This window comes from Metopolophium dirhodum, chromosome 1, assembly GCF_019925205.1.
Source record: "Metopolophium dirhodum isolate CAU chromosome 1, ASM1992520v1, whole genome shotgun sequence".
Taxonomy (NCBI): domain Eukaryota; kingdom Metazoa; phylum Arthropoda; class Insecta; order Hemiptera; family Aphididae; genus Metopolophium; species Metopolophium dirhodum.
The window spans coordinates 63,201,431-63,214,381 of NC_083560.1; the positions used below are offsets into that span (position 1 = coordinate 63,201,431).

Here is a 12,951-nt window from a genome sequence, read left to right on the forward strand (position 1 = left end):
GTGAAAATTATGAAATAATTAATTTTTCGTATTATAAATAGGTATATATTTTTTTTTTAAACAGAGAAACAAGAGAAAAAAATAGAACATTTGATAATAATTTAATTTTTTGCCGTATAAAGCTTATATAAACATTATTTCTATTCAATTTCTGTAAGTATAACATATTTTTATGACAATTTAATTTTAATTATTTTTTTTTATTGCATTATTATGTATATATATATATATATATTATTTATATATTGGTAGGTAGTTTGTTTTTGTAAAATTACTATACGAAAATAAATTTAAAAATGAAGGTAACTAATTATTATGCATGTACTAAGAATACGCGATACAACTAATACGTCTAACCAATTTTTTTCAATTTTTTCCAATTATTTTTATAATTAAAATGTGTGGCACCTTTGGTAAACTATAGTTGAGAAGTTCAAATTATGATTAATAGTTCTGTTTGTTAAATTTAAGCAATATTACATAGGAAGGTAATAGGTATATTGGCATTCTTTAAAAATTATAAACGTATACCTTTTGCCTAAATAATAATATTAATTATTAAAAAAAATCTAATGACTTTATCGATATTCATGGACATAGTTAGGAATCCGACTTGGTTGAAAAAATAATGGATTGCTGAGATGCAAATATTAAATGACCAATCTGAATCTTTTTTTATTCGGACGCATGATGCAAGTAGCTGGTAGGGCGCATACCGTGTACCTACAACATACACGCTAATACGCTATTGTTACATTTTTTGCACCATAACCATGGTTGATGGTTAACATTTAGCGGAAGCATCTTTTAAAAAAATTGGTGTAGGTATATTAAGGCGGAAATGGGAATCGAAGATTTTCATTTTTTGACGGAAACGGGCTATGCGCAAAGTGCCAAACTCTTTTTCACTGCCTATCAGTTATTGCTGCACCAAGTTGACCAATCGACATAATATTTCTAGGTCGAAAAATATATTATATTTATTACTTTTTGGAAGCTAATAATTTAATATACCTAACTCGTTTTAAACAGTCTAGAGGAAACAGATAATATAATATATAGGTAAGTATTAAGTATTAAGTAGATAACAAATAAGTTGTCTGTAAATATTTTGTATTCATTAACGAGTTTAATAGGTAACGGTCTTTATCGAAATAAAATTCTGAATATTTATGATTTTAAATTTCAATTAATATTTTTCATATGTTAGTAGATTAAAGGCATTAGGGCGATGAAACCCTTTTAGGGTTTATTATTCTTGTCAGTGTTTTACTTTTTATGGACACAAAAATAATTGAGTGGAGTAATGCCCCAGATTTTCGTTATGAACCTATCCTTTTCTGCCTCATACCTTTTATACAAACTATTTAAACGCTTGTATATAAAGTTATATTATAACCGTTACCTCTATATTTGGTATTTATTCAATAATAATTATTCTATTAAAAGTCGTGTAGATCTCGATGAAGAAAAATATTATAAACTTATATTTTAAAAACCTAAACAAATTTTCATAACAGAATTGATGTTACCATAATGCACATGAATTTATTATTATCTTATAGTAGTTCTCATAATGAGAAAATTAAACAATCCATTAATTCCGTAGACCGTTTAATATAATATTTTGGTGCATTATAATTTTTTTAAACGTTTGAATTTTTAATTAATTTAAAAGATTTAATGACGGCCGTACCTAAGTGATGAAAATACAGCGATTCATCTTTTAATTTTACACGAAGAACGCATTTGTGAAAAGGCCAATTTATTGTACATTTGTACTTTAAAAGGACGTTATGGTTTCATAAAAAAAAAAATTGCCATAAAGGCATAAACGAGCAGATAATTGAATTCAAGGTCCTAAACTTCCATTTCGGACTACCTATAATCGTATATATTTATTATTTGGCCCACGAACTACAAACCATTTAATTTTGCGAACGGGAGTTAGATACGAATACAATATAAATTAACAGTTGTAGACTGGGATAATTATTTAAGAAAGATATGTACATAATGCAACATCGAACAAATTGGAAACCATTTTGACTCTTTTTGAGCTATTTGTAGCTATATGATCATTATTTCAAATGAAGTAAATTATTTTTCAGTTAGAAATTCATAAAAAATTTTATTTTCATTGCTAACATTAGAAATTTTAACATAAGGTTCCCAACAAGTTATTACATCTCTATCAAAAAGAAAAATTTCACGGGAAATTCACGCTATTTATAGCCATGAGATATTTTTGATTTTTATTAATTTTTTTTTTAATTATTAAATTTGATTATTTGTTCAAGTATAGGTACTATTATAGGCGTCACAGCGTCTCCGCTCAGAATCGTTTTTTGTATGCAGCGTTTTATCATTGAATTCAAATATAACACACCCATTACAACAACGCATGCTTGAAAATATTACTGTACAGCAGAGCGGTGTCCACATTTTTATATTATTATTTCCTACCCTTTGTATAGTTTTCTGAAAATGTTTACTCTTTTTTAGCATAATATTATAATACTATACCTGTAATAGTTATTATAAGTTAAAATTTTTTTTAGTTTTTTTCTATAAATGCCAAACAATTCTATTGTACGGATTGTAATGCACATGTCATTAACTCGATAAAATTAAACAAAATTACTTTACGAATTTTACGGTAACTCACTGTCTTACTAACTATTTTGACAAAATTATAGTTAGTTAACTTTTTCTGATTTTATTTCTGAAAAAATTTCTATAGACTGTAAGAATCATTTTTTATTTTTTATTTTTAGTTTAATTACAATAATTATGATTTGAGGAAATCCATATATTCAAGTTTTTACTTTTCAATTATGCACCTACAGTTCAAATTTAAATAAGATTAAATTTTTTCAAACCGTACATGTGATCTAGAAATTCATTTTCTGATGAATTTAAATCAATTTTTAGAATAAAAATAGGACAACGTAAACTGAATTGATTTTTGTCAAGACTTAATGTCTTTTAAACTAAAATTGACGGTTGTATCGAGGCCCTTTAAGTATTAATTTATTATATTTTATACACGTAATGACAGTTTTAAATGCAATTTTTTTGGAAAATCAACCTATTTTAATAGCAATATAAATATATCAAAAAATAAACTTAGTAATATAGGTTGACGTCTTCGCTCAATTGCTCAGATTCGATTTTCATGGTATGCAATGATTTATCATATGATTCAAATTTAACACAAATATTACAGTAAATCACTCCTTAATGACGAGGTACACGTCTTGACACATACTATAGGAGGGTCTGACTTAATACGATATACCATTTTGTAAATGGTAATATAAGAAATAGTATTATTAGTTAAAACCACGATTTAAAATATAGTGTGGTTGCCCAACGAATCGTGATAAAAAGTCAACCGCTGTACTGTGCACGGACCAACTAGTATTTTATAGTTATCACGTATATTACTTTGTAACAATAATTGTCGCAAAATACCATTTTCAATATTAAGAAATGCCAATGTACCTACTACGGTATCCGAGAAGAACTAGGAGCAAGGAGCTATATTAGTCTAAATAAATCTTATAGGTCTATAATTGTATATTTACCTAACTATTATATTCTTACACAAAAAAAGATTTCTTATCGGTCGCCGAGGCTGCACTGCCAATAGATTCAGATTCAAGAGTATTATAATTTATAAATATACCTATTGCTGGGTAAAATGTTAAATTAATTAATGATTTTATAAAATTTGTTATGTTACCTATAATAAGTATGATATTATACTGTATTAAAAGTTTAAAATGTAATACAACAAGTACTGGCTTTAAAATATAGCGAAGTCAATACATTCTAATCGATTACTAAACAGAATAGCATAGTAACCAAATATCGTATGAAAAACAATTACATGTTAAATACATTATTTACTAATAGAAGCAGACCGGTCACACACCTGCGGACAAATGGAGAAGAAAATTTACTATGACTATGGCAAGTCGTTCAGCAAAAGTGGCAATTTATCGATGCATCAGCGCACACAAACTGGCGAAAAACCACACACGTGCGATGTATACGACAAGTCGTTCTCTCTAAATGGCAGTTTGACGGCACACAAACGAAAGCACACTGGAGAAAAACCATACGTGTGCGATGTATGTGACAAGGCGTTCTCTTTAAGTGGCAATTTGACGGAACACAAGCGAATGCACACTGGAGAAAAACCGTACGCGTGCGATGTATGCGACAAAACGTTCTCTGTAAGTCGCAGTTTGACGGCACACAAGCAAATACACACTGGACAAAAACCGTACGCGTGCAATGTATGCAACAAGGCGTTCTGTGTAAAAAGCAATTTGACATCACACAAGAGAATTCACACTGGAGAAAAGCCGTACGTGTGCGATGTATGTGAAAAAGCGTTCTCTGTAAGTGGCAATTTGTCGAGACACAAGCGGACGCACATAGCACACTGATTGGATTTATCAAAGATCTATGATCCAAGGGCCATATTAAAATAAGATAAATCATATTAACATATTATTATGGTCAAAGTGTTTTGTCATGTAAATAGTTGTTTCTTAATACTAATTGCCAATTGTCATAACGCATATTTAAATACTACGTTTCGTATGGTTTTTAAGAATTAAAAAATAAAGTGATTTTCAATTTTCTATTTACTTAAAACATTGTGTATTTTGGACTTAAAAAACATGTCAAGTTAAACTTTCACACCGGGGATGTACCTAACGTGAACGAGTCAATGTTTATCGAAACAGTTGTTTCAAAAATGATCATTTGAGGCGTGACATCAATTCAGTGTTTTTTTTAAATCAGTACCTACTACCAAGAATTTTGAAGTCAATTTATACCCGTTTTAGTTTTGTATGAACTAATCATAGATAATATTATATTTGCTATGAATTAAAAACAATTTGTATGGCTTTGAATATAGATTTAAATAATTTATACATTTATAAACGATATTAACCATTTAATAACTTTTAAAATACAAATAATAATTACTAGATAATAATAAAAAAAAAAAATTAACATTAAATTCCCAATTACACATAAATGATTAAACTATAAGTACTATTATAATATTTAATATTTATACAAATTCATCTAAGTATTTGGCCAGTATATAAATATTGGTCATAAAACTATAAAACAATAATTTATTGATAAACAAATGTGAGATCAATTTATCACTCCTGATAACACCATTGTAGCGGGCGACCTAAATAGCAAGCGAGCCAAATGCGGCCGGCAACGTTCTAGCTCGCTTCATCACACTTAGAAACGAACTAGTAGTTGCTTCTCCAATCAATCCAACCCACTACCCAGACGACTTCAACCACAGTCCAGATATTTTAGACATCACCATTATCAAATTAAATAACATCCACTAGCACATCAAAACTTATCTTCAGACCTTTTCGGACCACACTCCTGTTCTAGAACTCCAATCCACCACAGCTTCTATGAACCCTCCAGCACCTAAATACGTCATTGAGTATTGACTAGGCCGCATTCCAGCTGATCATGGACTCTGCTACCCAATCTTCCTCCAGTGGCTCATCCACCAGTTCCATAGACTTAGCCATAAAAAATATCACATCAATAATGTCGCATGGCATAGATACTCACACCGCTCCATATAGGTACGGTTTTAGATGGCACCATAGTCCTTCCCTGCAAAAAGGTGCATCTTGAAATTAACCTCAAGTACCGCCTAGGATCTTGCTGCAAATATCCAAGGACCAGGATGCTAAACCTCTGTCAACCACCAAAGTAAAATAACTCATGGCAGAAAACTGCAATAACCAATGGATCAACCTCATTGGCTCTTTGAACAAATGCTCCTACATCCCTTCACGCTTTTTCGAACTAAACAGTGCATTGCTTCAACAATTTCCACTATCTCGCCCACTCAAGGACACGGCAGGCATTCTAACTTTCAATTCTGAGCAAAAAGCCACTCTCCTGGCTGATTCCTTGGAAGCCCAATTTCGCTCCCCTCCTTGCATTCTTACTAGCAGACGCTTCAAGCTTGAAATAGTGCACCACCATCAAAGCAAATGTATGCAACATTATTTCAGTCTTTTCTTCACCTTAAACCTTAAACATCAATCTTAACGGAAGGAAATTGTTGGACCCATAACTAGGACGAGACGACGAACTATCTAGACCGTGATTTATCAAAACAAGTCATCGAGTAGAACTAGCTGACCATAGCTAGTTCAGTTATCCAACGACGAACGACGAGGTCGACTGTAGCCACATAATGAACGTCGACTACTGGAGCGCTGACCACCCGCCGTGAATCCAGCCGAGATTATAGAGTCAGCGTCGCCGCACTGCCATGAAATTTCCCACACGACGTGCACCTCTCAGGATTCATTGACTATCAGGGTTGTCTAATTCATAGACCCCCGACGAACGTCTTCGACGTGCAGTCACAACAATCGTCCCGAGGTGTTTTACATCAATCAAATTTTTCCTTTTAGGGCTACCATTAGTTGAGTCACGCCAAACGCGCCTGTCCGGACGAGACTCACGGATCGGACGCCATTTTTCTAAGCGTGCCCGACTTGTATGGTACCGATCTTCCACTCATCATTTGTACATATTATAATATTATAACAATATTCCCGATTTACAATATTGTATGAGAATCTTGGTCGTTGTCTTGCATGCCGCAGGGTCGACGATTCTCAACCTTTTATATTGTATATACATATTTAAACTCTTGATAGAAATAAATAAACTATTCACGTACTGAACATTGCACGAGTTCTTACTTTATATGAGGTGGTATCTCACCTAGCATGGTTACCGGAAAACGGATGTGATGGGTAATACCAAAAGTTGTGATTTTACAATACAGTGTATTGATGATTTGTTATTATATGTACAGTCGTACAAGTATCTATACACATATAACTTACTGATACAAGTAGGTACATTCATCGTAACAAATAGCACAATGCCGATATCATCATGCTTTATTGTTGTACATTTTTAATTTCGAGACAGAAATTTAACGAAGAATATTCGTGCATATTGTCATCATAATATCAAATAGAGAAAAAAGTAATAAACTTTCTTAAACCTAACCTATACTAAAAAATATATTAGTACATATTATTATAATTTTTTTTGGGGGCGGGTCATGATGTGTCGATGTTGATGGATCGATGCATTTCAATCAAACTCACTATCCTTCGAAGTGTTTCAATTTACATCGAAGACTCGTTCGAAAAAAAACATCACTTCATTCTACAACAATCATCAGAATGAAAACAATGGACCTACAGTGTAACATTTTCAAAAATTTGTAATACCTAACCTAAGGAAACAAATATAATATATTTGTGTATGTTTTTTTTTTAATCATAAAATGTAAGCATGTTTTTATCAATCAATGTATAATATCTGTGGGCATAGGTAGCGGTTTGTTGTATCAAACTATAAAACACGCTTGTTTAGGTCATTAATTATCGATCAGAACTCAACTTGTTGTATTTGAAGCCTTATAGGTAAGCATATTGTTGTTGTATGATCTGATAGAGATAATTCATATAATACCTATTATATATGTAACCAACTTAAATCAATCGATGAAAATGCAAATCATATAATATGATTTTTGAATGCCACGTAATTCTTTATTTTACAGAAATTAATAACTTTATTCTCTAATTATAGACAGCAGCTAGTATCATTATATCAGTTGTAATGTAGTATAATGTTCTGATGCTTAGTTTTTGTTATCTTTTTACTGTAAACTAGCTTCACTTTACTACATTTCTGCATCAACTATATGGTTTTTTAAAAAAAACATTGTTTAAGAGTTTGATGAAATCTTTCACATAGGTAGGTATTACAATTCACTATGCAGCAGTTTTCTTCAGTTCAGTATTAAAGCTTATTTATTAATATATTTTGACGCCTATGATGAATTTTGATACTCTAAAACTCTATTTTCTTTATCTACTTTTTCTTAAGATTTATATCAGAGATGACTTATTTCTGCGTCTGATAATCATAATATTACATTTATTGTAATTCATGTTAATCGAATATATTATAATTATTATATTATGATAATCAAACGTGTCACGTTTTATAATCACACATGTATTTGAATATTTCTTATAATGAAAATATATAGATAACTGATGATAATATATAATATTAATATGTGAGTATAATGCATATAATTGCAGTGATGTATTTTCTGGTCCATGTATGGGATTGGTAAAATAGTAGCAAGTAACAGAGGAAAACAGTATCTATAGTTATTAATCATTTTGAATAGGTAATAAAAAAAAATTCAATAGGTACTTGTTTGATACATATTTGAAAATATCTATAAAAACGGTTTCAAAATATAATAATATATTGTGAAAAGGCGGTAGAATGACGAACGTGTATAATGTAGGAAGTGAAAACCTCTACTAACACTGAGGTATTTACGATTTGTTTTCGGCAGCATATAGTTATAATATTCAATCATAAAATACTATCATAAGCTAGTAAGTATCTGATAAAAATTATTTATTTTTCACACGAAATGTCTTTGTTGATTCACATATTATGTTAATTGACTCTTATAACAATCATCATACTAAAAAAATGAAAGTCATTATTAAATTACTATCTATACAGTGATCCAGAATAAAAATAGAAGCATGTTAACTTATAATAAATAATTTACTGAATAGAATACATAATTCTTCTTAGTGTGTTTACCACAATGGTAAAGTAGACATTGTATACAAAATGCATCTTCCTTTGGCTATTGTGGTATTATATAGGCCAGTGTAATCTTTTGTTAGATTTCCTAAAAAGAACACCGGTTCGTGTCTGCTAACCTTTTAAATTTTATCGGGTGTTTAAATATTTTTATAAGTGACGAAAATGGCAAGATATAAAAAAAACAACAATATTACATGAAGTTATTACATTGAAACTACAAGTTTACATCACCCGTGGTCGCAAGCATGCTTAGAATGTATAGTCAATCACTTTTATATTAGCGTTTGCCGAACGTAAGTTCTTAAACGCTCATGTTCACAAAGACTAGGTATGTGCAATTATATGTAAGTATTTTTGTACGGTCTGCGTTTACTTACAAGTTTTAATGCACTGTTACATGTAGACTGAAGTATTGCTCTGCATATAATACTGCATTTCCCCGAAATTAAAAAAATTGGTTTTAAACTTATTTTGGCGAAACGTCTTTTGGCAAAAACGGTCTGGGTGGAAACGGTCAATATTATTCTGATAGAAACTGGGGATTACCGATAAAAAAGGTAAATTCTATGATAATTGTCCTGATTTTTTTCAGGTACTTACAGTTTGATGTGTTAGGATGTGTCTGGTGTCAGAACCAATCAACGAAGTATGAAAGTTATTTAGCATCACCAAAATATACACCATGATGGGAAATTCTAATTATTCCCCAATATATATTTTGTTGTTTTCTCATTTAATTAAAATTTAAAATAATTATCAATAGGCTTAACCTTTCCTAACCTAGAATAATATAAGATATGAGTTAGATAAAAAAATATAAAATTAATTAACATCCATAAGGTACTTACGTATTGCACATATTCATTAGTTATGCATTTTAGTATTATACAACTATTATAACTATTATATATTCAGTGACTAAAAAGAAAATTCGTTCATGGTATACTGAAATGTAACTATGGTTAGGTTAGGATTATTACACAATCGTCATCTTCAAAATTATTATAACATAATATTATCTATCATGAATAATTACATTTCATAGAAGTATAGAAATAAAATACAAAGTTTAATATGAAAATAAATACAGATTAATGTATCCAACAGACTGTGAAAATTAATTATTTTCTATTAATATATATCTACTATGTTGACAAATTTGATTAAAACTGTTAAATAAAGTTGCAGAAGATAAAGATAATTTTGTATATTAATTAACATTAGAAAAACGTTTCTCGGTAATGTGAGTATTGGAATATTAAAATATTATTTAACAATTAATAAATAGTTGTTGAAATTCAACAGCAGCATATTGAATCAGTTTTTACATTTTACGAATAAGATATAATACTATATTATTTAATAATATATCCGCTAAAATGTGTTTGATATTTAAATGATTTAATAATGACAAGAGGAGTTATCCAGTGGCGTCATTTGGGGGGTGGCAACTGAAGCTTTTGCCCCAGTCTAGTATTTACATCAACCTTTAGTCAGCATATTTACCCCTCCCCCCCCACCTTAACCACTATGGCACTATTCTATGAGAATCTGTGTGAAAAAAATGTTGAGTCGGATAAGCAGTGAAAAGTTGCTCTAGTCTAATAAAAACTGAAATGACGCCACTGGAGTTATTCCAATAATTACTCTATATGTATTTTTTCATAGACAATATGTATCTAAACGTATATTAGATATTTTATCATCTCTAGGATGTGCAAACACATCGGTATTAACGAAGACAGAATGAATGTCCTCCCTTATAATTTCTGCGGCTGCTTCTAAGTTCTAATACGTAGACGTTCTTCTGATTGATTGATTAGATTTTTTATTTTCGTACCACAATTTACTCAAAATATTTTTTGCGTTTCAAGAAAATAAACCATTGTTAATTTGAAGTGTTTTGTATTTAGGTATCATACTATCTTTTTCCATAACTTGCAGTTCATTTATAACTATTGTTGTTGGATCTGGAATAAAATCGTTAGTTATTAGTTTTACCAATAATCAGTTAAAGTGAATTGAAAATCTTCGTATCTTTCTTCGTAACAAAATATTTGTGGTTTCAGTAAGAAAAATTTATAAAAAACTTTGTATAAAGCCTAATACCTATAAAAATTTAAAATTGTATACGTTTTATCTATAAAATAATTTGAAAAATCTCATAGGTTTGAAGAAATTTTGTTGCAAATTCAACGTATTACTCTTATAAAAAATGTATGTTTACCATTAAACTTTTTTATGATTATAATATTAATTACTTTAGAGGAACTGAGTATTACATTAATTCTAAGCGTACAAATTTTTATTGACATATGAAATGAAATAAATTTCTATACATATATGTATGGAAAACAATTCAAACATTTTAACCGTCTATAAACTGCTCAAAAAGAAACAACAATTATAATTTCTTATCATCGATATAAAATACTTATATAAACATTTGGTGAAAAGTATATGTGTCTACAATTATTCGTGTTTGAATTACAAAGTACATGTGGATACAGCTCTGCTGTAAAGTAATTAGGTTGTCCTTCCTAATTGTCGAATCGGTCACTGTAATGGATGTAGTTAAAATTGCTAACAATTTTCAATACCTAACTGGTTAAAGCTTGATATTTTACAATACGTACATGATTTCTCATAAGTAGTTTTTACTGAAACCAAAAGCTAGATTAATTTTAAGCTATTGCTTGTATTTGTATGGTATATCGCCTATCGTATTTTAAAATAAATTACTAATATAGAATTAAATATCTGGTACTTAGCTTAAGTTCCAAAAATAAAGACTTAAGTACCAGTCTTTTACATGTTTGGTTTATTTTTACCATATAATATTATATTATTTTATAGCACATCACACAAAAAATATGGAAATATCACACCAAATTTTTGTCCATCAATATTTACAAATTCGGAGTTCTAACACAAAAACATTAGTTTTGATATTTTAAAGCAGTTTCTTAGTTTCCTTATTATAGTCTTATCAATATAACGTGAATCGCCAATAGGTATTATTGTCTATCTCTTAATATCTTGTATTAGGTACCTAAAGTACCGTACCTTGCATATTATACCTAGACAACAAATTGTGGAATGAAAATATTATAATATCATTATAGTACCATTACACACAAATATTATTTTTATAATAATATTTATACAATGTTATAATGTAATGTATCAATTTTTTCTGCTTTTTTCACCTCATCGGTCATAATTAAAACTAACAGAAAATCAATCAAATACTTTGTAATATTTTGTCGCAGTCTATCGATGTTTTTCCTTTATGTGAATTTTTTCACATCTAAAAACACTTTTGAAATATATTTCCATGAACTGGTTTACTTAGTACTAACTATACATAACTTATAATCAAATCAAATCTAATCACTAAATACATTTATTTCCTTTGTTATTTTTATAATAAAATAACTAATAAGCATCATACTTCTTTCATAAAAAACGGTATCATTTATTTGAAAACATAAGAAAAAAAATATCTAATAATATAACTCTGGAAAAAAATTAATATTATTTCATCTAATAATAGTAACAATAAGAAGTATTTATTTTTTATATATATACAGTTCTGGTAATTTTTATAATATGTTTTATTGCTATAATAAAAGTCTATGTACTCTGGACCATTTTATTTTTATATATTGTTATTTATTAGATCATTAAAAAATTGATAGGAAATCGGAAGATTTTAATGAAGATATAGTTTTTTTGTGGAATTGTTTGAAAAGTTTAGATGCTTACCTATTCAGGGTCAGGAATGGTCATTATATTATAGTCTTTGTGGTGTGTTTGATCTCTACCATATAACGAATATTGGTTGTTGTTCTGAGAGATATTGATAAATGGACTGTGGTATTATTTTTATGCCAGAGAAATAATTGTGAAGCACCATTATAATATATCTATAATATTTTTCTTAAATACATTTTTTTAATGTTCGTTTTAAGTATAATGTAAAAAAAAAATACATTTTTATTCCAGTATTGTAGTTTTAACTATTTCAACCAAAAAATCAACTGGATTATATTTTGTACACGACATACGAGGTGAGTAGACTATATCGTTATTACAAATACAAATCACACAGAATAATAACTATTTTGAGAATTTCTCATCATGCATGTGTATAATGTGTATGCAAAACAGTATTTTCAATAAGTTTATAATTTGTTG

At 29.2% G+C, this 12,951-nt stretch overlaps 1 protein-coding gene across 1 annotated transcript; it reads left to right on the forward strand.

The window, feature by feature from the left end:
- Window positions 1-3,950: 3,950 nt before the first annotated feature.
- On the forward strand, window positions 3,951-4,460 carry LOC132940690 (endothelial zinc finger protein induced by tumor necrosis factor alpha-like). Its single transcript, XM_061008398.1, has one exon. It carries the CDS (start codon window positions 3,951-3,953, stop codon window positions 4,458-4,460), a length of 510 nt encoding a protein of 169 aa, XP_060864381.1.
- Window positions 4,461-12,951: the final 8,491 nt, after the last annotated feature.

Coding starts and splice junctions, on each gene's coding strand:
- LOC132940690 (XM_061008398.1), top strand. CDS start 3,951: ATGGAGAAGAAAATTTACTATGACTATGGCAAGTCGTTCAGCAAAAGT.